Source organism: Tachypleus tridentatus, chromosome 12 (genome assembly GCF_004210375.1).
Source record: "Tachypleus tridentatus isolate NWPU-2018 chromosome 12, ASM421037v1, whole genome shotgun sequence".
Taxonomy (NCBI): domain Eukaryota; kingdom Metazoa; phylum Arthropoda; class Merostomata; order Xiphosura; family Limulidae; genus Tachypleus; species Tachypleus tridentatus.
The window spans coordinates 15,196,378-15,223,857 of NC_134836.1; the positions used below are offsets into that span (position 1 = coordinate 15,196,378).

Below are 27,480 nucleotides of genomic sequence, written 5' to 3' on the forward strand. Positions count from 1 at the left end.
TCTTAAATTTCTTGTCCATAGCTAATAAATTGTTTGTTTTGGTTCAACATAACATGGAGACTCATTTATTTATTTCCATCTACAACACATCACTACTATCCCCCATGCATACAAAGTTAATGAACATCTCTTTTTTTCAGATATCAGGTAATTGTGTGTGTGTGTGTGATTGTTAAAATGAAACAAGTCCTTCAAAAAGTCAAACTAACTCTTAACATCATATGCAAGACTCACTGCCGTTTTTCATGTGTTCTAAAACTGTATAAAATGCTACGTTAAGAATTCAGCCACAAAGACAACAATACCTTCAGGGAGACAGTTGAGTAAGTAATCATGAGCAGCAATGATGTCTTCCTCCACCATGCTCTCCAAAGTCAGTCTAACCCTGTAATAGCTGTGGCCAAGTGCTGGATAGGAACCTATCATAACCTTGCCCTTAAACTTACTAACAGCAGCATTAAGCACAGGTGTAATACTAACTTCATCCTTTTTTATATACATCTCTCTGTAGTGTTTACGGAGGTTTGGATTACTAAACAAGTACTAAATGAAAATAAGACAAAATCATCAATTATAAGAAAGAAAATATCTTTGTTAAACAGATACTAAATGAAAATTAGAATAGCATCTGAAAATTCTGAAATTCAGTTTGTAGAAAGTAACATTAAAATAAGAAATCAACACAAAATAACTGTAAGTATTAAAAAACAAATAAAACCATACTGAAGGTTTCAATGAAAAAGAGTTTTACTAATCTAATGCATGTGTAAGTAATCAAAATTGAACTTAATTCATTTAAGATATAAAAATTAAAGGCTACTTAAATATCTTCAGCAGCATGTGGCTCTTGCCTCAATTATATTTAATTATCTAGTTAATTACAAATGATGCATAGGTTGAATTTCCTCATTTCAATCAAACAAAGCATAATTAACTATTTTTTCTTTAACTAACACTACAAGGCATTTTAAGTACAATTCAAAATTTGGAAAAACTGTTCATTTACTTTTTTTGTGATTAAGTAAATGATGACTAAATAAATTGATACTAGCCTTATATTATCATCACAATAAATAAAGTTTAGACACCTGCAGGCATAAATGAAATAACATATAAATTCTATAAACAACAGATACAAAATACAAACAGTAAAAAGACAGAAATTGTGGTTATGAAAATTTCTTTTAAAATATTTTAGAGAAAAAATGTTGAAACCTTATTAATGTTCTGAAGTACAGAATTTGTACATCATTTACAACAATAACAATGTTGTAAAACTGTCTTAAACTGTATGAAAACATTTACTGTTACAGTATTTTAAATGTGAATCACAGTACAATTTACTAACAAATAAAGCTTGCCAGTAAAAATTAACACAAACTCACAGCAGTGAACATTTATGTCTGGGGGTATTGAAATTACAAGTTAGAAGAGTTTTCTGAATACAAAGATGCTGAATAACAGATCTTTTACTATAGTCATATTCTTAGGTATAAAACAGCTCTATGTATGTTTTATGTAGCAACAACATTTTTCATGCTCAACTAACATGATGAAAATGTTATATCTGACCAAGATATTTTTAATATATATTTCTAACTTGTTCCTAATGTTACATATTATACTTTATCTCATACAAGTCTCCAATTTAGTATATTAGGTACATTATGTATTACAATTTCAAATTACCAGAAATTCTAATTTGAAATTAGAAGTTAACAGGTATCAAATTTATGATATTTGCCAACAAGATTGAGCACACATTTTTTTTAAACACAGATATATTTTACAATGCAAACAATAATTTATAATAACAGTTATTATAAATAATGATTTATATACAAAAGTTGTACAAACTTACAAACAATAGTGTCTTCTGTTTGGTCTGGAACTGAATATTTTATAGATGGTTTACAATAGAGAATTAATTCTGTCGGTATACATGTACAATTCATTTGACTGGAAAGCTAGCTGACTGATTTACTGAGCACATGCAAATTTTGCACTGACAAAAAATATGTAATGTCCTTGTAGAAGACGTAACATCTGAAGTTAAGTGGTTTGTAATCGTTGAAATCTACAAACATTCCTTGACATATATCTCTAATTTTCGATTAATAAGGCCCAACACAATTAATAATAACCTGACTGAAAGATTCTTTGAAAGCTGGGATAGGTTTCAAAGGAGTGACAGGAATTTTCTGGTTAGGTTTACCGACCAATTAACATGTATGACAAGTTTAACAAAACTGAGAAACATCTTCCCTAATTTCTGGCTAAAAGAAATGTGTCATAATTTTGTGATATGGCTTGTTGACATCTAAATGACCTGCTGTGAAATGTTCATGGGCAACTTTCAATATCTCAGAATGATATGATTTTAGAACAATAATTTGATGAACTATAACCCAGTCCTCTGAAGATGGCAGATCAGATGGTCTTCATTTTCTCAAGAACAAACAATTTTTGAAAAAGTAACCATTTAGGACTTTCTACGGTTTAGTCTTTAAGACTTCATATTTAAAAAGTAAAGAGTTCTGAAAATCCTCTTCTTGCTCAGTGATCAGTTTATTCCTAACAAAAGGAACTTTGCTAGGCTAACTAGATCCCTCGTGTCCATACTGTCACTCACCAAAGAATTGTCAGTAGGACAATAATTCCCAAGATCACTGTCAAATCCATAAAATATCTGAGACAAATTAATATGATCCTCTGTACTTGTGTCTATCAAGTTGTGTCTTTTTGGCTTAGTTTCTTAGCCTGAGCTCAAGTCACAGCACACAAAGGAAACACGTCTGAATTCTCTTCAACAACGACTTCATCCTTAGAAGAAACAGTGATCAGCTCGTTAACCATTTTGCTTTCAGCAACAACTTTTACCCCAGCCAAATCTTTCCCCAACAATAATGATACACTCCTGATTGACAGAGTAGGTCTTACTCCAACCACAACTGGTCCTGAAACAAGGTCTGATGTTGAATAAATGTTATAAAAAAGAATATTAACAAAGCAACCCTCAATACCCTGAGCAATAATAGACTCACCAGTGGCAGAACTCAATTCTAAAAAAAATATACCTTCTAACAATAATGATTAATTTGTCCCAGTGCCATGTAGAATATGTATGGGTATGGAATTAGCAATGTCATTTGTCAAAGATATAGAACCAACATAAACAAAAGGTTTAAATTCCTCTCTAACTACTTCAGCCTTTGTATAAGTGGCTAAAACAACAACATTAGGTGATCTGGTGAAATTACATTCATCTGTTAACATGGATGCACTGGATGTTGCCTTCTCTTTTTTCCCTTTTCAAACCAGCAATCTGACATAACATGATTAGGTTTTTTTTACATAAATGGCACACAGGCCTTGATGATCTCGATGAAGTTTTATTCCATCTGTAAGAAGATTTGGATCTAGAAGAGTTGGAGCTTTTAGAAGAATCTTCAGTTTTAGTAGATTAAGCAGACACTGGTTTATTTTCTGAGATAGTGTTTCAACTTAATCATGATCTGTAAAATCTTCTAGAGAGAGGGTAGCATCATTTTTTTGTGCTTAACCAGTTAAAGCAGTTTGTAATAATAATAACCATTTTTTTGGGGAGCCATTCCATGGTTTGGGCAACCTTCTCAAAATCTTGAAAATATTTATCAATTTCATTTTCATTAAATGGTGGCATTTTAATATATCACTTCATTTCAAAGTAATCACTTTGCTTTGGTCAAATTCCATTTCTTTCATCCTAATATCTTTCTCGGCTTCAATACTAGCTTGTTCGGCCTCAAAATGTTTACTTTCTCTTTCAGTATCAATATGAGCTCGTTCCAGGTCAATTTTTTTGAGCTTTAACTGGATTTCAAGTGTATCATTATCACTCAACTCTGATTGGCTAGTGGAGACACTAGATTCTGACTAGAGTATTTCCCTAGTACTTTCTCAGACAACAAACCATCATCATCCAGCATTTAAATAGTATGTTTTTTCATTCATTTTTTCTCATAATTTCTAATTCTAAAATTTTGGCAATTTCAAGCAATTCACTTTTGTTATATTTTTCTAGTTCTTCCATGATGATTCACGAAACCTTGATAATCAAACAGGATCAAATTTTGTTAGCACTGGTAAATATAAATTGAATTATGATTGAATTTTGATTTAAATCGAATTTTATCTCTGATTGAGATTCTAGCTGAGCCCCCAATTTATCCTGTTATATATCATAATTTACATTGGATGAGTCTTTAGGACTATTAGGATTTAGTATTTAGGATGAGTATTAGTGATGGATCACTAATAAAAATAATTAATGTTTTCACAGAAATACTAATGTCCAAAGTTAATTCTTTGAAGTTAAACAGTTTGCAATGTTCAAAATCAATAATCGATCTTGGTTAAATATCTGTAGTTTTCCGATTAATAAGCGTTTATCACACTTACAGCTTCCAAGGTTTATAGTATACTGGCCACAGCAAATCAACAGTATTATACTATTTCTTGACATGTGGATTTATAAACGTTTAGGGTGAGTTTCTTGAAATTTCAGTTGGTAACAATGTAAAGCATATATTGTTGATTTTTACACTCAAAAATCTTCTACAAATTTACAGAACAGGTGATACTTTTGCAATACACATTTAGCAATATAAATCACATGCATTTCTAAATACAGTAAAACCTGTCTATGTTGGAAACTGCATAGGGCAGAAACCTCAACAAGCTGGAAATATCAAAATTTTGCTGCATTATCTTAAGATTTCTCTCATAAAAGGCCCTCTATATGGAAGAACGTGTGTTATGTGGACAGAAAACTATCTGTTCCCATGTTTTTGATTAAATATTAATTTCTTATTTAATTAATAATTTGTTTAAATATTAATAAATTATCACACATTTTGTTACAGTAAGTAATGGTTAAATATATTCTGTTCTTTTTCTGCCATCTTTATTTTTGCAATTAAATTAGATTCATGATTTGTAGAAATATATTTGTCTTTTAAGTGCAAAATTCTGCTGTTTAGATAATTCTCATGAAAAAACTAAATTCCTATCTTCCCTAATTTTAAAATTTAGGGAAAATTTACCATGGGTAATAAGTAAAAGTGAAAACATACACTGTTTCAAAAATTTAGGGAAGAATCAATTTTCTGTGGAATGGAAAACAAATAATAAAGCATGAATGACAAGTGCTATATTTGAGAAATATTTTAACAAATTAAACAAAATGGAACAAGAAAATAGGAATATTCTACTTTTCCTAGATAATGCAACTTGTCACCCAAGTGTTCAACTTTCAAATGTTCATTTAGACTTTCTACCTCCATGTACAACATCAATTCTACAGCCACTAGATAATGGAATTATTTAGTGTATAAAACTGAAATACAGAAAATTGATGGTTCACCATATTATTGCAAACATGGACGATTGTAAGAGAGTATCTGAAATGACCATGAAAATTGACATGTTAGATGCAATTGCATTTTTAAGTCATTCAATCATATGCGTAAAAGATAAATGTGTAAAAAAGTGCTTTCAGAACTGTAAATTTATTCTTGATAATGGCAGAGATCGTGGAAACTCTCTGTGGAAAGTTTTGTAAATGTTGACAAGAATGTTTTAACAGAAACTGATGAAATTTATTTAAAATCTACAATAGAATCACAAGATGGTAACAGTGTGAGAGATTCAGAAGATGAAAAATTGGGAAAAATAGTGAGAAAATAGAAATCTATATTTCATCGCAAGTGTTAAGTTATAATAACACTATCATATTGTATGCAAAAATAAAGGGGGTAAACTGAAACAAACATAGATATTAAAATAAATGTATAACAGTAAATCCATTAAACTAACCTATTTGGTAAAAAACCTATTATTACAAGGCAAGGAATTTTTCTTCTTCCATTTACTTTTAAAATCCAGTAACTCACTAAGAGTTTTGGTTGAACTGAGTGAAAGTAAAGTCTTAAGTAAGTGATTTTGATTACAAAAAATATAGTAACTGTAAGTCCTTAAGTTGAAGTGTTTTGTCACTGACAAATGAAAGCCATGGATGGATAAACAAAATTACAAATTACAGGATAATTGCAAAAAAAATCAACAAATTCATCATTTTATTATCTAACAACAAATTTATCTAAATATATTATCTTGAATATAAACATGAAATGAACAATCCTTTTAAATGTGAAGTTACTATCTTCTTTAACTCTTTAAACCCTCAATTTTTGTACATTCTGTTGGAATTATTTTCATATGTCCTAATAATTATCACCATACCTTATAAAATCACTAATCCATTTATAAAATGTGGATAACAACATAGTTTGAAATAGTTTCAGCCAAACAGACATAAATGTTATTGGACACTGTGACCATCTGGCAGCATCTATAGAAGTTTAAAAACTTAATTCTAGAATTATAAACAGGGATTACTTGGATGCATTGACTTTCAAAACACATTTTCTTAATTATTTATGCATTAAACTGCTGGTGAATCCATATTATTAGTTACAGGTTCATTACTGAAACAAACCACAAAAAAAATGGTAATCAAAAATACTATCAATATTTCAATTACTCCCAACATTTAGTACTGAGGTTCTCAATGTAATTTACAAAGAAAATCAGCTTAATGAGTTATTTATGCTTATTGCTGTAATAGATAGAAACATAAAATTAGTACACATGATGCAACGTGTGAATCTCATGGTAGTAAACAATACAAAAATAAGTCAATAACTTGAGTGTAAAGTTCACTCATTCACTTTTTGAGATTTGTTAAAATAATTGTGTCACAGCAATTTTGTACTTCACTGTTATAAAGCACTTCTGATGGGAGTTACTAATGAGTTATAAAATAAGGTGGCTTTATTTTAATAGATAGAGTAATTAACCATATTTTAAAAGTTGTCTGTTAAGTAAACACAATAGATATTAATTTAGTAATGTCTCTTATATTAAATGGAAGAGAGAGTAATGGGGTTTAGAGGGTAAGGCCACATTCCCAGTAGTTAAATGTTTGTTTGTTTTTTGAATTTCGCACAAAGCTACTCGAGGGCTATCTGTGCTAGCCATCCCTAATTTAGCAGTGTAAAAGTAGAGGGAAGGCAGTTAGTCATCACCACCCATCGCCAACTCTTGGGCTACTCTTTTACCAACGAATAGTGGGACTGACCATCACATTATAGCGCCTCATGGCTGAAAGGGCAAGCATGTTTGGCATGACGGGGATGCGAACCTGCGACCCTCTGATTACGAGTCCCACGCCTTAACAAGCTTGGCCATGCCGGGCCACCCCAGTAGTTAACTGAAGCAGTAATATATAGTATATATAGGTTGTATGATGATCAGCACTTCCAACTGCAAAATCATTCCTACTTTTATGTTATTTTACAATGAATATAAAAAAATGTCAAACGATGTTTTATTACATCAAAAATGAAGTTCAGTTATATCATACTGAATATTTCAAAAAAAGGTTTCATTTGAACAACATTATTAATACTTGTAAGATATTATTGAGTACAATAATTTACCTGTACATTTTCAGTATACTTAAATTTTCTTTACTTATTCAAAAATACAATAATAGCAACTTTTACAGTAGGCATATTATAACCTTAATAATTACATTTCAAAACATAGTATAACTGAAAGCAATGTAAAACATTTTCAACAGAAGGAAAACAGCTGAAGCACAACTGACAAAAGTAATCAAATCAATGCTAAATAAATAACCAGGAACAATCCCCTTCATTTATATTAATATTCCCTTATTTTGCTAAAATTGATAATTCAATACCACCTACACACTTGTCTTGACCATCACAAATAGCAATGTTTTCTGAAGTTCAACTGCCTTTTCGAAAGTAACTACTACCTGATGATGACTTGATACTACGAGTTTCAATGTTGTAATTATTAAAATCAGAAGTAGCCTACTGTAAAAGTAGCTCTTACTGTATTTTTGACTTAATTATTCAGTTAAGTAGGTTCCTCAATAAACACTTCTTCGCTTATGTTTCCATTAAACTATTATCAATTTTGAATGTTACAGCACAAACCATACAGTTTAAAAAAGAAGATTTGAGCATGTTACCTGAAACACATCAAAAGCACCTTCTAACAAAGCAGGGACACCAGGAAAGACATAAACGTTCTTTACAGATACCAGAGGAAACTTGCTTTGTTTTCCAGTCTTCTTATCTTCACCAAAGTTCAATTTTGCTGATGATGGAATCTAAGTGAATAAGATTTTGAGAGACACTTAATGTAAAATAAACAGAAATATCACAGTAATGCTAAAGAAAATAGTATTACAAGAAAGGATCAACAGGTAAAGTGAACAAGGCTGGGTGAGTACAAAGCCACCTAACTGAAGGTAGCTGCACTACTAATGCTATAATAAAGGTAGACATAAGCACATTTACATGCATCTGTTACTGCTTTACATTGGGTCATGGGTGAAAGGCCATGTCATTGCATTTGTTAACTTGCATTCAAAATTTTATTGATGTGCTACTTTATGAATTTATGTCAATAACTTTGGAATAAAATTGTAGATTATAATTCAAACTTTAATATTATATATACACTTCTGGCCAAAATCTTAAAACCAATGAACATAGAGAAAAAATATGCATTTTGCATTGTTAGACTCAACCACTTATTTGAGAAGAGCTTTGAAAATTGAAAAAAAATAAAAATAAACTTATAATAGCTTGTTATACTGTGATATGCTACTGTAGTATATAAAACATAAGATGTATTGGCATCTTGTAATATTACAGTATTTATTTTGAATGTATTATTTATATGTCCAAGTTTAATATAACGTGTGGTTGAGAAAGGCATTAAGGTCATCTCTTTCTAGCTGCCTTTGCTCCAAGGATATAATACCATATATGTTGAAGTATCACTGTGATACTGTTACTTGTGTAAAAATATAAGCAGTAGCACTTAAATCTGAATTAAGACCTTTTTGGCTTTCATCCCATGGTTCAGTAATTTCACTTTTTTATATTGGTTATCCAAAAAATAATTTCTGGTACTCTCAAAAAAAAGCATTCCAGAACATACAAAAATATACCAGACATTATAATAGAATATTCCTAAACTATTGTAACTTATATGGCTTCTAACTAAGTTAAAAGTCAGATAAAAATAATTCCATCACTGTTTAAAGCAACAGCTTCAGTTAACACAAGTCAAGATTTTCTTCCAAACTACTGCCTATGATGGCCCAAATAAAAGAAATAAATGTGAGAGGCCCATAAACTGCACTTTCTATTGGTTGTAAACATATCCATAAAATAACAATTATATCTAGATAAATTCATTCAGGGCTTCGATGTAAGACAGGAGCTTTGTTGGAAAGTAAATTTATTTATACGTCAGCATCAAAAATGTGGGAGGTTTATATTTTACCTGGCATGCCAATATTCTTACTTTCACATTGATTGTAAATTCTAAATTCAATACAAGAAATCAAGAATACATAAAATGTGGAAAACAGAGACAAGTCTTGTGACACAGAGAAATGAAGAAGGAGAATTTATTTAAATATTTCTTTTTGAAATTAAACCTTAAACAATATAACACTTTGAACTGCAAGCTATGTTTTGAGGCAGGTTTACTGACAAATACTTACAACAGTGTTTTCATTAAATTTTGAGTTTAACTCTGTAAAAAAGTTATCATGCACAATTTGAACCACTATATCCATCCATACTCATGGGGTTAAAATTTAGCAAAAACAACACTGTCTTCCAACTTCATTATATAATCATAGTACATTGCGTATTTGATGTATTTGTTTGCTTGTAGTTAAGCACAAAGCTACACAATGAGTTGTTTATGTTGTCCCCACCACAGGTATTGAAACCCAACTTTTAGCATTTAAATACAGTAGACTTACCACTATGCTACTGAGAGGTGACTTAATGTAACTTGTTAAAATAACTCAAGAAACATTGGGCTAAACAGCTAATAAATTTTTACAGATTTACACTTCATGTAAACATTAGTATGAAAACACTATTTGTTTTTAAAATAAGACTAGAAATAAGAAAAAACATATATAATTACTCACTCTGGACTGAATTTATATATGAATGACCTTATGTAAATTTTTTATTAAATTAAGTGATAATTTTATCTGAACTTGGCTAAGGAATAATTGTTGAAGGTAAAAGCTTTCTTCTAGTTGAATAATGTACTTTTGGATATTAACAAAGTGCTTAACTATTTTAAAACAAGAGCATTAAAAAAACAAAATGTGAATAAGTTGGCACAATTATAATTGTACAGTTTCCTTGAAAGTAGTTTATAAGACACAGCAGAATTACAGTGGAAAATTAATGAAATAAACTTGAAAGCAGCTGAACCAGTACAATCTAAGGCAATCAATGAAACCATTGAAAAAAAGAGTGAGTAAAATAAACAGAATATGAGATACTGAAATCCACAGAATAATAATAAAACATTATGCTATTAGTTTATTAGGTGACTTGTTGAAGTACTGAAACAGTAGAATACACTTATTAAAAAGAAGATTCTTAGGGTTGGACAGTGGGGAGACTGGAACAAAAGTATGTGATTCAGCTTGTAGTGCTATTAGCCTAAGAGAGTTCACAAGTTTATCACTAAGACTACTGTAGACCAAATGGACTATCAGCACCTACAGAGTGGATATTAAAATAACAGTGAGCTTGTTGAACCTAGAGATAAGCTTTTACAGTGTGTTCAACTAGAATGTTACACTATTCGACTCTATAAAATTACCAATAAGACTAATGGATCAGTTGAATCTGTGATACAACAAGAAGGGTTACTGGATCAGCAAACTCTATGGATCTACCAGATAGAGTATTAGACTGGTACAGCATAATGGATCTACCAGATGGAGTATCAGACTGGTAGAGCATAATGGATCTACCAGATAGAGTATTAGACTGGTACAGCATAATGATCAGTGTCAATTCCTGAATTAATGAGCTGATAGCTCATCAGTGGCTCCACTTGATTTAAAATAATATATTGTTGAACTTGTGTATAAAAATTCTTTACACTATGTATATCACAGTTGTATCTAAAATTATAAATAATTCTTTCTTTTTCACTTATGCTGATTCAATTACCTTAGAAACCAGTTAATAAGATGAACTAATTTTCTCTGTTCTCATCATAATAATATTAGGGAATAATTCATTTATGTTACCTGTTGGGTTACCACAGTTTTATCTTGAAATTCAAATAGTTATCACTTTTGAACCAAAGTTGACAGAGGCAGGTTAAATTATCATCTTTATCTCTATTAAACTGTGAAACTTACTTTAGGATATCATTTGCTATGGCTAATCACTCAGATGTCAGCTAATTTCACATTTTCTTTTGCTGACTAAAGTGACTGAACTGCACTTTCATTTCACTTAACTTTGCTTCTTTAGTTCTTGACTTGCACTTGCAAGTCACCCATATAATTATCTTATTCATTGAGGCCTCAAAAATAGAGAAGATTTGAGTAAGGTGAGATCAACAATATTAGTAAAGCTTTGGCAACAATATGATTACAAACACAATCTATGACTCATATAGAGTTACATAATCAAACTTATCGTAATTATCTCTTTTAAAATAATTACTTTTAACTTTCTTGTTATGAAAAGTAAATGATCATTAAATATTAACTCACAAAATAAATTAAATAATAATGCCTACACTGAACAGTCTTGTGCATCCAACAAAATCTTATGTGATAAAATGCACTTTCCTTAAAGACATAACATTTTGGTACTTCAAAACCTGTCACTGAATATTAATCAGAATCCAATTACTATACAAACAGCAAATACACTGGATTTCAATATTTCATTCTTATTTTAATATAATTTCTGTTCAACTTGATATATTTCAGAATACTTATTACTGAATTGTGAGAAATGTTTAGTCACTATAAAACTTCATTAACATATTATATAAATTGAGATTTCCCTGTTATAAAACATTAGGCAAATAATAAGCACTTTTGAACATATGAAACACTAACAAAAGATTAGAGATGAACCCAGCTGTAAAAAACTTCTTAAAAATAAAAATACATTAAACCTAATTATAAAATTACAAACAGAGTAAAAAGACAAATAATAAATATATTTGTAAAAATTAACTCAGAGGACTAAAGTAATTAATAATATTTCTAAGGCAAGCACAAAATAATTAATGCAAAATAAGATTCTGAATGATGAATTTCTACATATTTTTTTAAGTATGCAAGTTCTGAAAGTGTAAATAATCGGAAAGCAAACTTAAAAAAAAAAAACATATAAATAATAGCCCCATAATTATGTTTCAGGTTTGCAGGTTATTAAAAGTACAAGTTAGATAATATATTGAAAATGGTTACACTCATATGAAGAAGCTAGCCAGTAGAGATGAATTTCTAAAAACATTATACCAGTATTTCAGTAGACCTGTATGCCATCTTCATGATATTTATGAAAGAAATGTTGTGAGTAGCTCAGAAGCATTTTCTAATCGTCATCTTTGAGTAAAAGATAATATTGGCAAAATACAGAAAGTTATTTTATTACTGATTATTACACGCTTACTGTTCTTTGAATCATCTACCATGTTTACTGAAATCTTATTAGTAAACTAGATAACCAGTTGATTTCACAAAGTTTCTAGTTGTAAGTTTCAAATAATGTGAGAGATAACTGTCAAAAATAAGGTATCACCATACCAAGCAATAGATCTACATCCACAAAAAAAAACAACAGAAGTTTGTTAATCATTTGTAGAAAGCTGGAGGGGTTATTTACATAAAGGTTAAAAACAAAATCATTAACATTAAACCTTTCCAGAATAGAAGGGTTTCAGTGATATCCCATGTGTTCTTTCTTTTATGAAGTGGAAATAACTAAATTGTATGAAACTTCATACACACCTTACTAAATAGTATCCAGTTTCAGCTAAAAAGTTAACATTTTTCTAAGTTAAAAATGTACTTCCAAAATTACTTACCTCCACTAACACTTATAGCTAGCTATTACTCAACTGCTAGGGTTTCAACTTTCCCCATCTAAGAATTGGTCCGATTTTTTCTCACTTGCTACAGTCTTTCACACCCCACTCAATTATTCTTGGTGATACTTATCTTGTAATACTCTCCACCTACGTCAGTGCATCCTCTCTTTTGACACTGTGTATATGCATCTTATTCATGTTATTTTATTACTTTTTTGAAGACTAATACCATCCCAGTCTCTAAAACCAGCTCTTAGAAGGGAGAAAAGCAGGAGAGTGTCAGCAGAGGTAAGTATTACTGGAAATGCAATTTTCAATTTAGGAAAATGTTAATTTTCAAAACACACTTACCTCTACTCCCCTTATAGATAGAATCCCACACTGAGAAGGTGGATAGGCTGAAGAGAGCATTATCAATACAAAAAGATCTGCACAGATCAAAGATGTACCAAGATAAGAGCAGTACCTGAGTGAGGGAACCACACTATATCCAGAACAGATATGGTCTTCACCCTGAACTTAGTTCCTGTATCATGGGTGGAAATGTACATGATTAATAATCACTATAGGCTAACCCCAACCAGATATCCAAGGTTCCACAACTAAGGGTTGGAATTAAGTGTTTGTCAGTATATTCTATGCTGGTAGCTAGAGCAATTGGACCTCAATGTTATACTATACACAGATATACTTTTGTTTGGATCATATTCTGTAGCCATAGACCGATGCTTTCTGAACTACCATAAGCATTATGAAAATAAGTAATGTTAAAGCAAAAAAGTTTTCTTCACATCAAGAACCACAAAAGGCAACACCCATGGCTCAGAATACTGGGATCTTGTATTTCTTACTGAACCTGAGGAAACAGAACACATCTGGTCTAGAATTATGAATATTCATCTTCACTCCCAAATCAAGCAGGCAAGGAGCCTTTCACTTGCTCCCAGAATTATGGAGAGGATATGGAACACTGTGACCATCCAACAACATAGGATGGAACTACTCCATGTTCTGAATTACAAGGAGATATTGCATGTAATTCTATGAACAATATACTAAACCAATACTGAACAGAAGAAGGACAATGCACATCCAAACTGGATAGCCAAGCATCAAATCTGAACCGATATTATAGGTAGGCTCCTATATAAGCTAGTCTCACTCCTACCGACATCTTGAAAACACATCTAAAAATCTCAGTAGGAGGGCCTCCAAATTTGCTCTCTCCTCCAAAAGAGAAGAAAATTACTCTAACATTCTGGAGGAAAAGCCTCTGTCCACCCCCAGAGTGTCTGAAAATTGGGTGTGGAAAAGACTCCTTAGTTCCACTAGTAGAATCTGAGGAACAGTGTCATGGAAACAGTGCAACAAGTGAAGCAAGTTCCATAGATTTTTAAAAGCAAACTGATCTCAATTTCTTCAATCCAACAATTAGCAGGTATGAGCAAAATCTCCTTTAACTTTACTCATGACAGTCCATGTGGGAGTCCAGTATAAAATGATAATACTATCTAGTGAGCTTTCAGATGGACTTATGAAACATCTCATTTCTGTAAAGCCTGTTGTAACAGGTAGTTTAATACAGTTATGTTGGTTGCCAGTGTGGGACTGGAATGATAAAAGCACACCTGTCTGGACAACACTAGGAAAAAAAAACAGTGAGGGACACTGAAAATTAAAGAGACAAGAAGAGAAGCAAAATCATACTCACCCCTCCTTATAATTTAGCAGATGTGGTCAAAACAGCCACAGAGGATAGGTGAAAACCCTCAGAAGAACAAATTTCCAGACAGTGTAAACAACATGAAAGAAAAATATCAGAAAAAGTCTACATACCAGCCCACACAATATCCTCCAATGGATAGTTCCATTGGGCAGCTAAAGACACAGAAATGTGACAAATCGTGTGAGATCTGACTCACAAAAGTTTCCTTCCCTGTAAAGAAGAAAGTCCAGAATAAGCAATATGGATCAATTTGCAAAGCCATCTCATTGAAGGTATTTGGGATAAATCTTGGAAAAATGAAGGATACCTAAAAAAAAAAAAAAAAAAAGAGTTGATTTCTAGCACCTCAAAAGAAGTCAGTGGAGCCACATAACACCTTAGGGCTGTGACAGAATGTAACAGACCTGGGTCCAATTGGTCACACAGGTGAGAAATAACTGGCAAATAAATTAGTGAGAATGATTTTTCACCTTCCCTGGCTACCAAAATCTTAGGAAGAAAGGACCTAGCAGGATAACAGTGCAAACAATTATGACCTACAATGTTCACATCCCAGCAGCAGCAAAAAAATACACTTTAAGGAAAAGGTGATAAATGGTATATGAAACTCAAGGTTCTAATAGACATCAAGACAAAGCATATAGTACCTCCTTAATACCTCAGCTGAGTAATAGAAAGTGCTGTTTGAGAAGACCAGATAGCATGGGATTTAAATTTTTTTGATATATTCAGAATATCTGAAAGTAGTCAATAAAGCTGCTGTATATAAAGTGACACCAGATAAAGCTAGATCTTTGTCAAGAAAGCTGTATATGGTTGGCATATTTTGGTGAAGTGGATTCAATTTCCTCATGAGACACCACTGGCATTAATTGTGCCATTTCTATTGAAAAATGGCCATTATGGGTCTATGGTTAGGTTGAGACAAATTCAAGGCACCTTTAGATGTGAAACCCTCATGACATGCAAAGAACCACATAAATTTCATACATAAAGTTTGAGCTTGGTAATGTTTGGGTGTAGAATAATGAATCAGGGTTGCCTCAACAGATATGGCCAAAGAGGTGGGCACTCTTAAAGATACTGTAGAATAGGAAACCATGGTTGGGCCAGCCAATTCGAGGCTACCAACAGTACTTGACAAGCAGTAGATTAAATCATAGCCAGAACTCCAGGTAACACATGAATTGGGGTAAAGGTACAAGGGTGCAATCCTGTTTAACCTGGACTGAATGCATCTATCACTGGACCAAAATACCTGTAGTTGCAAGTTCTAATTAGTGATAAATGTGTTGAATTATTGAAGTCCTGAACTGATAGCAAATTCACTGGAAAATATTGCATTGGAGTATCTATTTGATCAAGATAATTTAGTTGAGCCAAGACAGGTGATCTGCTATTAAATTCGTTATCCCTGGAACCCCTGACAGCCAGGAAGTTGAAACAATGAGAGTGAGCCCAGTGGAGAATATCCAAAGTTCAAAAACAAAGAGACTACTGCAGAGTTGTCAGAATGAATCATGATGATTTTTCCCCTTTACTAGAACAAGACACTAAACCATTGACTGTTAGACAGCAAGAAGTTCTAAAATACTGATGTGGAAGGAAAATTCATTTTCTGTTCACAAACCTTAAAATTCCTGACTGTCAATACATGCTTTCCATCCCTGAATAATGAGGCATCTCAGGACAAGACAGTGATATAGTAATACCACTGATAGTGTCGTTCTGATTAAACCACCACACGAGATCCAAGATATTGCTCCTAGTTAAGGAAACTGGCTGAATAAGTGGATCATAGTTCATGATCCATTGGATGTACAGCAACCACTCACTGAAAAAAAATTGCATGTGTGCTCCTCCCAAAGGAATCAGAGATTCAAGACATGCCCACATCCCCAAAAGAGATAGAATCATCTGTACAGAAGGAAAAGGAGATGTGTAATCTTGACTGCCCAATGCATAGCCTGGAGACAGATGGCAGTTTGCTGAACTCAGCTTAAAAATGTGTTCAAAAAGTTATTGAGATGGACAATATATTGATTCCATAAAAGAATGAATTTCTTGGCTCTGAGAAGAAAGCCAGCCTTGGTGGCTTCTGAAGGGAGAATCTGAATGTGTTGTCCAATCAACTGATGAGATGAGAGAAATAACCAGTTGTCCATAAATGGGCTATGCACAGGCCCAAAGCATGAAGATGATGAGAAAAAGCTCCTACAACCCTGAAAAAGACATATGGTGCAGGTGCTAGGACAAAGTGCAGAGCTTTGAACTGCAGAACCTGAATCTTGTGCATAAAATGTAGATAATGGCAAAATGACCTAGCTTTTGGAAGGTGAAGATTTAAATCTGCAACATTGAACTTGGCCATCCACAGACCTGATGAAAAATGCCAATGTAGTTTGACAAAGGGCTCCATTGGGAAGATCTAAGAATTAGTTAAAATGAGAAAGGTTGACGATGAGCTGCCAGACATCTGTTTTCTTGGGAACAAATAAATGGGAATAAAGTCCTAGAAAAAGGGTATTGACAATTTCTACCATCACCTTGACCAATAACTCTCATAAAGCCTTGGAACAAAGATCAACACTCTGTATATATGTTAAAGGGGGAAATATCATTGACTGGGAGGATAATGGAGATGGAAAAATGAACTGAATGACCAACCACAAAGTACCTGTAGATCTGTGCTGAAGGAATTCCAGGTGTCCAGAAAATGTTGTGACCTCCTTCCCTTAGAGAGGCAATGGTCTACTCAAGTGGACGAGACTCAAAGAAAAGGACAGAATCTAATTTGAGTACCAAAAGAATCAGCAGCAGAAACCATGGGTCAAGACACACAATGAGCAGTCACAGCATGACTTTCAACAGGAGGAAAAGAAAATCTAGAGGCCAAATATAACAAGGAAGAAAGTAAACTGGAGGTATGAATTTGTGATTCCAACCCCTTTTGTATGCCCATGAACATCAAAGGACAAAAAAGGAGCCTCACATAACTCAAGGAGAGCTACAGTAGGTAGTCAAACTCTTTGCAACAAGGCATCTCCACCAATAAATCCCAACAAATAAGCCAGAAAACGAAAGAAAGAGCAGAACCTGACAATTTCACCAAAGTGAAAGTCATCAAAGGACCTAATTTGTCCTAAAATTGATGTGGGGAATGCTGATAAGTTTAAAAAAAAAATTGAAATATCTCAGATAATAGCAGTGAAGGTCAAATGAATCTGAGAAAAATGTGATCTGTTCATTGTGATCACAGGGCCCAGTCTAAAACCCCACATATCCAAAAAAGGATCATGTCTTTGGAAATATAAATATATGGTGGAAAGCCAAAGCATGCTGTTCAGACAAATGTGAGTGATAAGGCATAGCTACCCTGTCATGTAACTGAGCAGTAAATCTCGCAGACTGAACAGCAATATCAGGTGAAAGAGCAAAACTAAATAGTCATTCATAGACCTTTTAGCCATCAGAGAGGTAAATTCAAGGGCAACTGGAGAAAGCCTCAAAACCTCATAAACCTAAACAACTAACTGAAGAAATGGAGTAGGAGGTGGCTGATCCAAATTGGTCCCTTGAAGAGCCAGTCTAGTAAATGAAGACACCAGAAAAAAAAAAGTGCAAATTTTCTTTACACTATCACAGTACTATCACACAGAAACCCACACCTAAATACTTGTCAAAAAAAAGTAATAAACTTATGTGAATGAGGTGCTTATATAGAGTACCAGGATGGAAAGTACATTGATGTAGGTGGAAAATACCAAGAGACCAATACCCCTAACAACAAATGAGTAGGATATAAAAAACTGGAGAGTGTGAGAAAAAAATCACACCAATGCTCAGATGGACAAAACTGGTGGTTGAGTAATAGCTACCTATAAGTGACAATGGAAGAAAGCACATTTTGAAAAATTTAATATAATTAGATATAATATTTTTAGCATTCTTAGGTTGTGAACTTACCCCACCATTTTATTATACGATGAAAAAAACCCTCAAATATACTACCCCTTGCCTTGGAATTTAATTCTGTTGCAATGTATATATTAAAAATTCACACTTTACATATCCACACCATTCCAACTAGACTGATATTTATTAAAATATTTCTTTAATAGCAATTTCACTTTGCCAATCATGATCCCACTTCTAACTATAAATCATAATAAATATGATAAAAATTAACAAAGGTGACTTAGGACTTCACTTTTCAAAATCAGACCATCATTAACCTTTGTCAAGCTAGGTATCATGATATTTACTAATAATATTTTTTTTGTAAAGATCACTTTTTGGCCAGGCATGACCAAATGGTTAAGGTGATCAACTCGTAATCTAAGGGTCACAAGTCTGAATTCCTATTGCACTAAACATGCTCACTCTTTCAGCTGTGGGCACCTTATAATGTGATGGTCAATCCTACTACTTGTTGATAAAAAGACCAGCCCAAGAATTGGTGAGTGGTGATGACTAGCTGCCTTCCCTCTTGTCTTACACTGCTAAATTAGGGATGGCAAGTGCAAATAACCCTCATATAGCTTTGTGTGAAATTCAAAAACAAACAAACAAAAGATCCCTATTGATTAAAATTTCTTTTAAAAAAATAAGTCCTGTTGTTTATATAAATTTTTCAAAAACTATTGTTCATAAGTCTTTTTAACTTCCTATTAGATTACTTTGTTCATACATGTCCAGTCACTTTCTCAATAAATCATAAATTACTGTTCAAACCACTTTATTTGCTCTACTTTGATATAATACTTTACAGTCTGCTCTATACAATAATTTTAAATGTTGCATATGCCTATTTCTAAAGCTGAATTTCATTAATAATTATTCAGACTGTTTTCTCTGGAATCATAAAAGGATGGGAATGAAGACCCATAGTAATGTATTGTTTGTTTTGTAATTAAACACAAAGCTATACAATGGGTTATGTATGCTCTGCCCATCATAGGTAACAAAACCCAGTTTCTAATGTTATAAGCCTGCAGATATACCACTGTAACACTGTAGGGGTGCTAAAGTAATGTAAAAAAACCCACAAAATTAGGAAGAAAATCAGATGAGAAACAAAACATGATGAAATATACCCTCAAGGGATGATAATTTCTTAACAAGTATAAACCTGTACTTTAAGATGGGTAGAAAAAGTTCTAAAAAATTCTATGCAAGTGTTATTTGCAGTTAAGACTGTGCAGAAATGAAGGTTCTACCATTTTCTTCATTTTTTCTTTTTAAATTAAAAAAAACTTTGCAATATAATGGAGTATAAATATAGAAGTATTTTTTGTGGAAAACTGGTGAAACAGAATTATATAACACAGTACAAATATAAAGTATTTTTTGTGGAAAACTGGTGAAATAGAATTATTATTATTATTTTTATTTAAATACTGAAATATGATGTGTAGATGTACACCTTAAAGGTTCTCATTACTCATGAAAACAAAAGATTTTACTTGCACCTAAACAATCAAGTCAATAAAGACATACTTATTGAATCACACTTGTTTACTTTTCACATAATTTTAATTAACATGTGTACGAAACTTTTGACAAGTTAATTTAACACTTACATGGGCAAGCTTCATTGCAGGAGCATTGTATGGAAGGTTTTTCCCAAAATATTCTTTACACAAATTCACCAAGATGGGATGTGGATAGACTTGCTCATTAAAGGCTGCAGCAACCCCTATTAACAACATATAGTTTTTTAATTTGTATATTATTTCTCATTATACATAAAATATTTGTGTAAATTACTTATAATGATACTTACACTAGAAAAGAAAAAATATTATTCTAAATGAATGTGTAGTTTAAAAGAAATACTAATTATTGGATTGATAAATTTGTTTTTTTTTAGTATATCATACTATTAGTAAGTGGTTACTCTGAATTCCATAACAACTATGAAACTATAGATTTGCATTACAACTGGACTATGGTTTGGAAAGATGTTAACAACCCTACACTCATGTAGTAAATAATAAAGAAAAATACTATTAATTAAACAGGAAACAGTATCCTTATAAGCATCGAAAGGTTAATGATAGATTGAGCTACGTATTGAATACATCTACTTTGGATATTCCATTACTATGTAAAGTCAGTGGACACAGCTTCTGAGGCCTTATTCATCTTAAAATAAGAAATAATCAAAAACTGTTACAGCCTCAACTGGTCACCAATATCTTGTTCTTTTACAAACACAAAATTGAACCAGTAAAATCTTTAAATTATCAGTCATGTTGTCTACAGCTTTGTTATATTTATAAGCCTCAAACAAACAGATTAAAGAAACATCTACAAACTAGACTGGAGGGATGAATACAAAGTATACAAGTTAGCATAAAGCAAAGCACAGAGGCTCAGTGAAGGAGAGTACATAACTTAAATACAGAACCAAAAAACATATACAGGTGCATAAAAAAAATACAGTCACTCAAAGATCCTCATAGAGGATGTGAGAACAATAAGGTAAAGAAATGACAACAGGTTGGAACTAAGCATGTGGAAAACTATACAAAAAACAACAGAAATCATATGCAGATGTTCAAAATCTGAATCCACCTTGATACAAAATTAAAACATGTATATGCAGGCAGGTGTAACAAATATAAAAGACTTGGGAAGGCTGTGCTCAAACCAGAATGTCAAGAAAGTATAAGTTTACCCCTACAAAAACAAAAGGCAAATATTATTAATCCTGGTTTTCTATGTCCAACTCCAATATTTCAGAACTGAATCACTGGGAATAGCAAATCAATGTCTGAGCTTTCCATTTTTCTTCACTAATAGCTTAAGAAAAGAGCATCACATATACAAATCAGTATGTTAAGATTCAACTAGTTAAAATATATGAGAAACGTAGAACATTAAAAATAAAGGATAAAACCAAACACCACAAACATATTTTATTTGAACTAATACTGGCTGGTAATACTCTTTTAACTCTTTTATTTGTTGAATATAATAGTGTGTGAAGGTATGCATGACAATGCAAAACAATTTACACAAGTTTCTAACTTGATATATGTATTTCTCTTTATTCCAAAGTATCACAGTATACTTTGTTTTTTATAAAAGTATTCTAAAATAGCTCACCTTCAAATGTAAGATCATCATGAGTTGGACCAATCCCACCTGACGTGATAACAAATGAGTACTTTTGAGAATGAGTTGCAACTTCTTCTGCTATGGCTTCTATTTCATCTCTAATTACAGAAATCTGAGAAAAATTACTTCTTTAGCATTTAGTAATGGATTATTTAGTTATTCACTCATAAAAATAAATAATGAGGATCAAGTTACACCACTTTAAAAAATTCAAGAGAGTTAACTCTTATCAAACTACTATATATCAGTATGAAACTTTTGTCTAGAATGCTCAAAATCATTGTCAAATCATATCTGTTACTACATAAAAGTATTGTATAAAAGTTTTTAAAATTGTGTCTAGTTTCAAGATATCTTAGAAGTATATGTCACAGTTTCAGATACTTTACACAAACATTAGAAGATACAAGTTCATTTTATGTGACATATTTATGCACACTAAATGTCTTCAGAATTTATTACACAATGTGACATTTTTTATACAGCATATGCAATAGTTTCAGAAAAATAAATTGTATAAGCCAATAGTTTACTTCTGTAATAGTTTTCATTCAAAACATCTATTATGAGAAAAAATAAAAAAACAACAGAATGGAACATACAATGAAACACAACCATAAGATACAAGGCCTTACAATGAGACACAGTCATGGGATGTCAAACTTTAAAATAAGATACAACCAAAGGATGCTAACTTTACAATGAGACACAAGAAAAGACAAATTTTACAAAACATAATCATAATGTCAGATATTAAAGACTGTTTAGTGTAGGTAGTATTATGAATTAATTTATTTTGTGTTTGTAATTTATTGATGTCAAGGCAAATGAATGTTGTGTTTGCAAACCACTGATATTGAGGCTATGTAGTTTTTAAATGGCCTAATTGATTGATGTACAAGTAGATGTGACCATTTGAGTCAAAACAGAGTACAAGTCAAATAAAAGAGAAGTTTGGTCAGAGAAAAGTTAACAAATTTAAAGTTAACCATTGTTGGAATGGTTGATACATTACAGTGAGATTAATAGTCTGAAAGAGATAAAGTGAATAAGAATGATAAGAGTGTAATAAACTAACTGAACCCACCTGTGTGAACTCTGATAAAAGACAAACAATTACAATTACAAGAAGTAGAAGAAGCAGAGGATTATAGGAATTTCAGGATATAACTGAGGCAACTCATGTGACAGACTAAATGAATTATACACAAGCACTACTGAAATAAACAATATATAAAAAGACAGTTTGCCTTGTCAACTAAATTCTAAAGTAATTGAATTGGCCTAAGTGAACTTATGACAAGAAAGAGAGAATTATATAGTGTTTAAGATACAATTATGATATCCATAGTGCAAATAATTTTTGTATATATGTTTAACTTGTTTCAAATTTATATTATTTTAAAAACAAGTGGAGTGTTGCTGTTTATGTACTGTTGAATTTACCTCCAACATGTTACAGATTCCTACTGTGGAAGAATCCTTACTTAAATAAGTAGTTTCTGACACATAGGATACTAAACTTTCCATATAGCAAAAGAATGCCAAATTTTACAATAAGACAAACACCTATGAGGTAAAACTTTACAGTAGGGCAACCACAAGGTGCTAAACTTTACAATGAGACACAACCATGGAATGTTAACAATTCCAATGACACAATCACATAATGTAAAAGTTTGCAATAGAAAACAATTAAAGGTTGCCCAACTTTACGAGACAATCAAAGAATGCAAAATTTTACAATGACATGCAACTATAGGGTGTCATACTTTACAATGAAACATACTATATCTTTTCAAATGTCCAAGTTTTTAGCCAACAACTATTACTGTTGTTATTACTATTATAAAATCTCTGTTTACTGAAAAATTTAATACATAGGAAAATTCAATTAATGTACACAACTAACATTCCATGCAAGTACTGGTAAGTAAAATGTACCTAATTTTTATTGGATTTTAAGAATACTCACACAAAAATCCTGACTTACACACTTTGCAGATACATTATAGCACAATAAACATTTAATGTATTAATTTTTTTAATTCATCTATTATGAATATACTGCACAGAAAACTATTTCATCAATATTTAGTCAGTGCAGAGTATACTACTTAACCTTTTAGTTATATCTTATTTTGCAGCTTATAAAATGTAATTTAAAAAAAAACAAATAAATTCATAAAATCACCATGCATCCGATGCATCGAAGGTCAGTGTTCAACTTACACCTAGTCTAAACTTATTTTGATCAGCATGATACTGAGATCATTTTGTTTTAATTTTCTCTGTTAATTGGAAAGCAGTAGTATAGGGCTATTTCTATCATACTGAGGTAAATTTTGAATTTTAGATTCATGTTAATGCTTCTAGCATGATGAATTTTAATAATAGACATGTTTACTACTCATTTTTAAATTTTGCTTAGTTGATTTCACTACAACACATGGTAACAGAGAGAATTTGGGTTACCACCTACAAAGAAAATTACTAGAACCTGGCATAGACAAAAAGGACAAATTGAGAACAACTCAGAAGAGCAAACATAATATATTTGTAAGGAACCAGCAAGGTGACCAGAACCAGAAGAAGTTAAGGATTGTGCAATAAAGTAAAGGAATCTTGGTAACTCTATGTTGACAAAACCTTTAAAGAATGAGGCCAGGGCCAAGGCTGCACAAAAAAGGACAAAATATTTTTCAGTAACTCTACGCTGGTGTTACAGATGCATGAAACAAAATGGATTGGTCATGTAAACCTGCACAAGGATAGCCCAGAAAGGAAGATCCTAGGATTTTAAGTTTGTTATTAATGCCAGGAAACAATCAAATTATGAGCCAAGCCAAATTGGAAATATGGACAACGTCCCTAACCTTTGACATCCCTTTAAATAAAACTGTGAGCATGCCTGATACAAAAACCATGACTATTATGACATCTGGGAGTGAAAAAAGTCACTATACAGCAGTTCTGTCATACTGTGCTGATGGAACAAAATACCCATCACTTCTGATTTTTAAACAAAAAACTCTGCCAAAGAACAAAATTCCAGCAGGAAGTTTCATTCATATTCATCAAATAGGGTGGATGGATGAAGATGGAGATAAACTTTGGCTTGAAAAGTTTGTGAATGAAGACCAGATGACTGGCTTTTGAAACCAACTTTTAGTGTGGGACCAGTTTAGGGCTTATAAAACCAAGGCAACAAAGAGAACATTATAGCAACTAAAAACAAATTGCTGTCATTCCAAGAGATATGGCATCCCAACTATAACCACTGGATGTATTGATTAATATGGCTTTCATTAATAAGGTCCTACAAAAAAACACAACAACTATTGCACAAGTATGTCACATGGTTAAAACTGCTTGGAAAGCAGTTAAGACAGAGACAATCATTAAGTTCTTCAAAAAATGTAGTATCAGTAATGAATGGATGGTACAGAAGATAACCTTTTCAAGAATAGCAATAATGACTGTCAAAATATGATGAAACTAGTCATTTTTCTGGGTTCAAAGATGAATGAAGAATTAAATCTGTTTTCCCATTATTCCCAAAATTATTGTTGTATTTTAAAACTTATTTCAATATTGGTGTTATCTATGTATTTTTATCATTAAGTGTTACTGTTTGGGAAACAAAATATTGTTAATTATAGATGTGGATTTTAATAAAACAGATAAGGTTAGGTTTTGTTGGTGTAAATTTTACTTGGTATTCTGCCTCAAACCTATTTTCTGAATATTACCTTCCAAAATTTGGGTGTATCTCATGCACTGGAGCACCTTATAAGCTGCAAAATATAGTGTATAAAAACTAAAGTTTACATTTAATTTTGTGAAGAGTTAAAACTTCAAATTCTAGAAAAAAAGAAATGAATATTCTAGAACAAATATCCAAGATCAAAAAGGAAACCTACTAACAAGTAAAAGGGTAATATATTCTAAATTTTAAAAAAATACTCCAGCAACAGAAGATGTTACAAATAGTCTAATCAGATTTCATAAAAACATGGAGGTAAGTTAATAGGAAAGAACAAAAAATCACAAGTCAAATGGTTGCAAAAGCAGACTTTTCTATATAAATAGATCTTCATATGTGATATTTGCACCAAATGTTTGGATCAATAGTCAAATTTAACACAGAGTGAAAAGCACAAGTACCACATGTAAAAGTAAAACCATTCCTCACCCTTTGAACTTCTACTCCTATTTCTCTTAATCTTTGGCACAAGAAGATAGAATTTGTATCTTTTGTCAGTCCTTTCAGTATTTCATCGCCTATAACTAAAGGTATAAAATACACGTGTCAATATCATTATAAAGGAAGTATAATCCAATAATCATAACAAGCAACAGTAAAACATAAAGCATCAAAACAGAAATTGATTCAGCTCTTCAGTGTCAACACCATATATTTTTAGCAAATCCAAAACTATTTACCCTTTTGTGCAAGAGAGAATTAATTATGCTTTGGATGCACAGTTTCACTCCTTTGAGCTTAAACCCAAAAACAGATCTGCCTTATTCCTGTTCACTGTCTGCAATCCTATTTATCCATCTGGAACTTTCTAATTTGTAAGACTTTAATTGCAAGGAAAACTTCAAGCAGGTAATCTCAGGGAGATCATGGTAACAAACAAAATAGTTATTATAGTTTAGCATAGATAGAGGAATTGAGTTACAGTTCTACTGAAACTGCAACCTTACTGACAGTCTCTTTTCCCAGGGGATATCTAATCTATTTCTTATGTACTAAATAGTAGAATGTGTGTGTGTTAATGTCACTGTTGTACAATAAATTTAAATATTTTTAACATTTTTGTTACGGAAGCAGATTTTAATAAATTTAATCATTCACCAATATGTTTTAAAATATAAATTAAAACCAAATCACATTAAATGAAAAATACTCTTAGTCATTATCATATTCTTAACATTATAGAGCAAGTTGTGTAGCAGCCATATCATGCTCTAAGAAGTCCTGCAGAAGAATTGCAGTTATGAACATAACTAAGTTAACAATATTCAGTTCATTATATTTTATAAACTTTGATACCACTTAATGAATTTGAGTTTATTGTGATTTTCTTGTGAGCTGATTGGATGACCAAATTTTACACATTAAAGATTGTATTATTGCAGATGCCACAACAATGATATAAGCAATCTGCAGTTTATTGTGTATTAATAGATACAGAATTATTATTGTTATTAAGAGGATGAGACATATGTTCTTGTACAAAATCAACTAATGCTCAATTGTACAGGATTAGTCAGAACTATTACCTAAGTTAAAAATACATGCAAGTCTTTACAATAACTATTATTTCTTCTTCCACAATAAAAGGATTATATTTTCAATACATTTTCATGTGTCACCAATATGTTTTCCAAACAGTATAATTTTCCATACTGAAAATGTATTTCCAATAGGTACTTCCCTCTACTTATGAGATTAGTTATTCTTATTCATTGCTGCCCACTCTATGCAAATGTTTTACTTATGCATGCCACAAGCAGGCACACCCCTATTGAAATTAAATGTGTCTGTCATGCAAATCATCATACATCACTTCTCTACCAATAAAAGC

The 27,480-nt window shown here is 31.8% G+C and overlaps 1 protein-coding gene across 12 annotated transcripts in view; it reads right to left on the reverse strand.

Annotated features, from left to right (window-relative positions):
• Positions 1-27,480, reverse strand: part of LOC143234940 (FAD synthase-like) — a 98,193-nt gene that overhangs the window by 57,809 nt on the left and 12,904 nt on the right. For all 12 annotated transcript variants that reach the window (XR_013018868.1, XR_013018867.1, XR_013018866.1 and 9 more), the window contains exons 3-7: positions 26,079-26,173; positions 21,872-21,995; positions 20,341-20,456; positions 8,105-8,245; positions 306-543 (exon numbers count right to left, since the gene is read on the reverse strand). Coding sequence is in view for 3 of the 12 variants with exons in the window: in XM_076472636.1 (XP_076328751.1) it covers positions 306-543; positions 8,105-8,245; positions 20,341-20,456; positions 21,872-21,995; positions 26,079-26,173 (714 nt within the window). In the remaining 9 variants the exon portion in view is untranslated. The remainder of the gene's footprint in view (positions 1-305; positions 544-8,104; positions 8,246-20,340; positions 20,457-21,871; positions 21,996-26,078; positions 26,174-27,480) is intronic.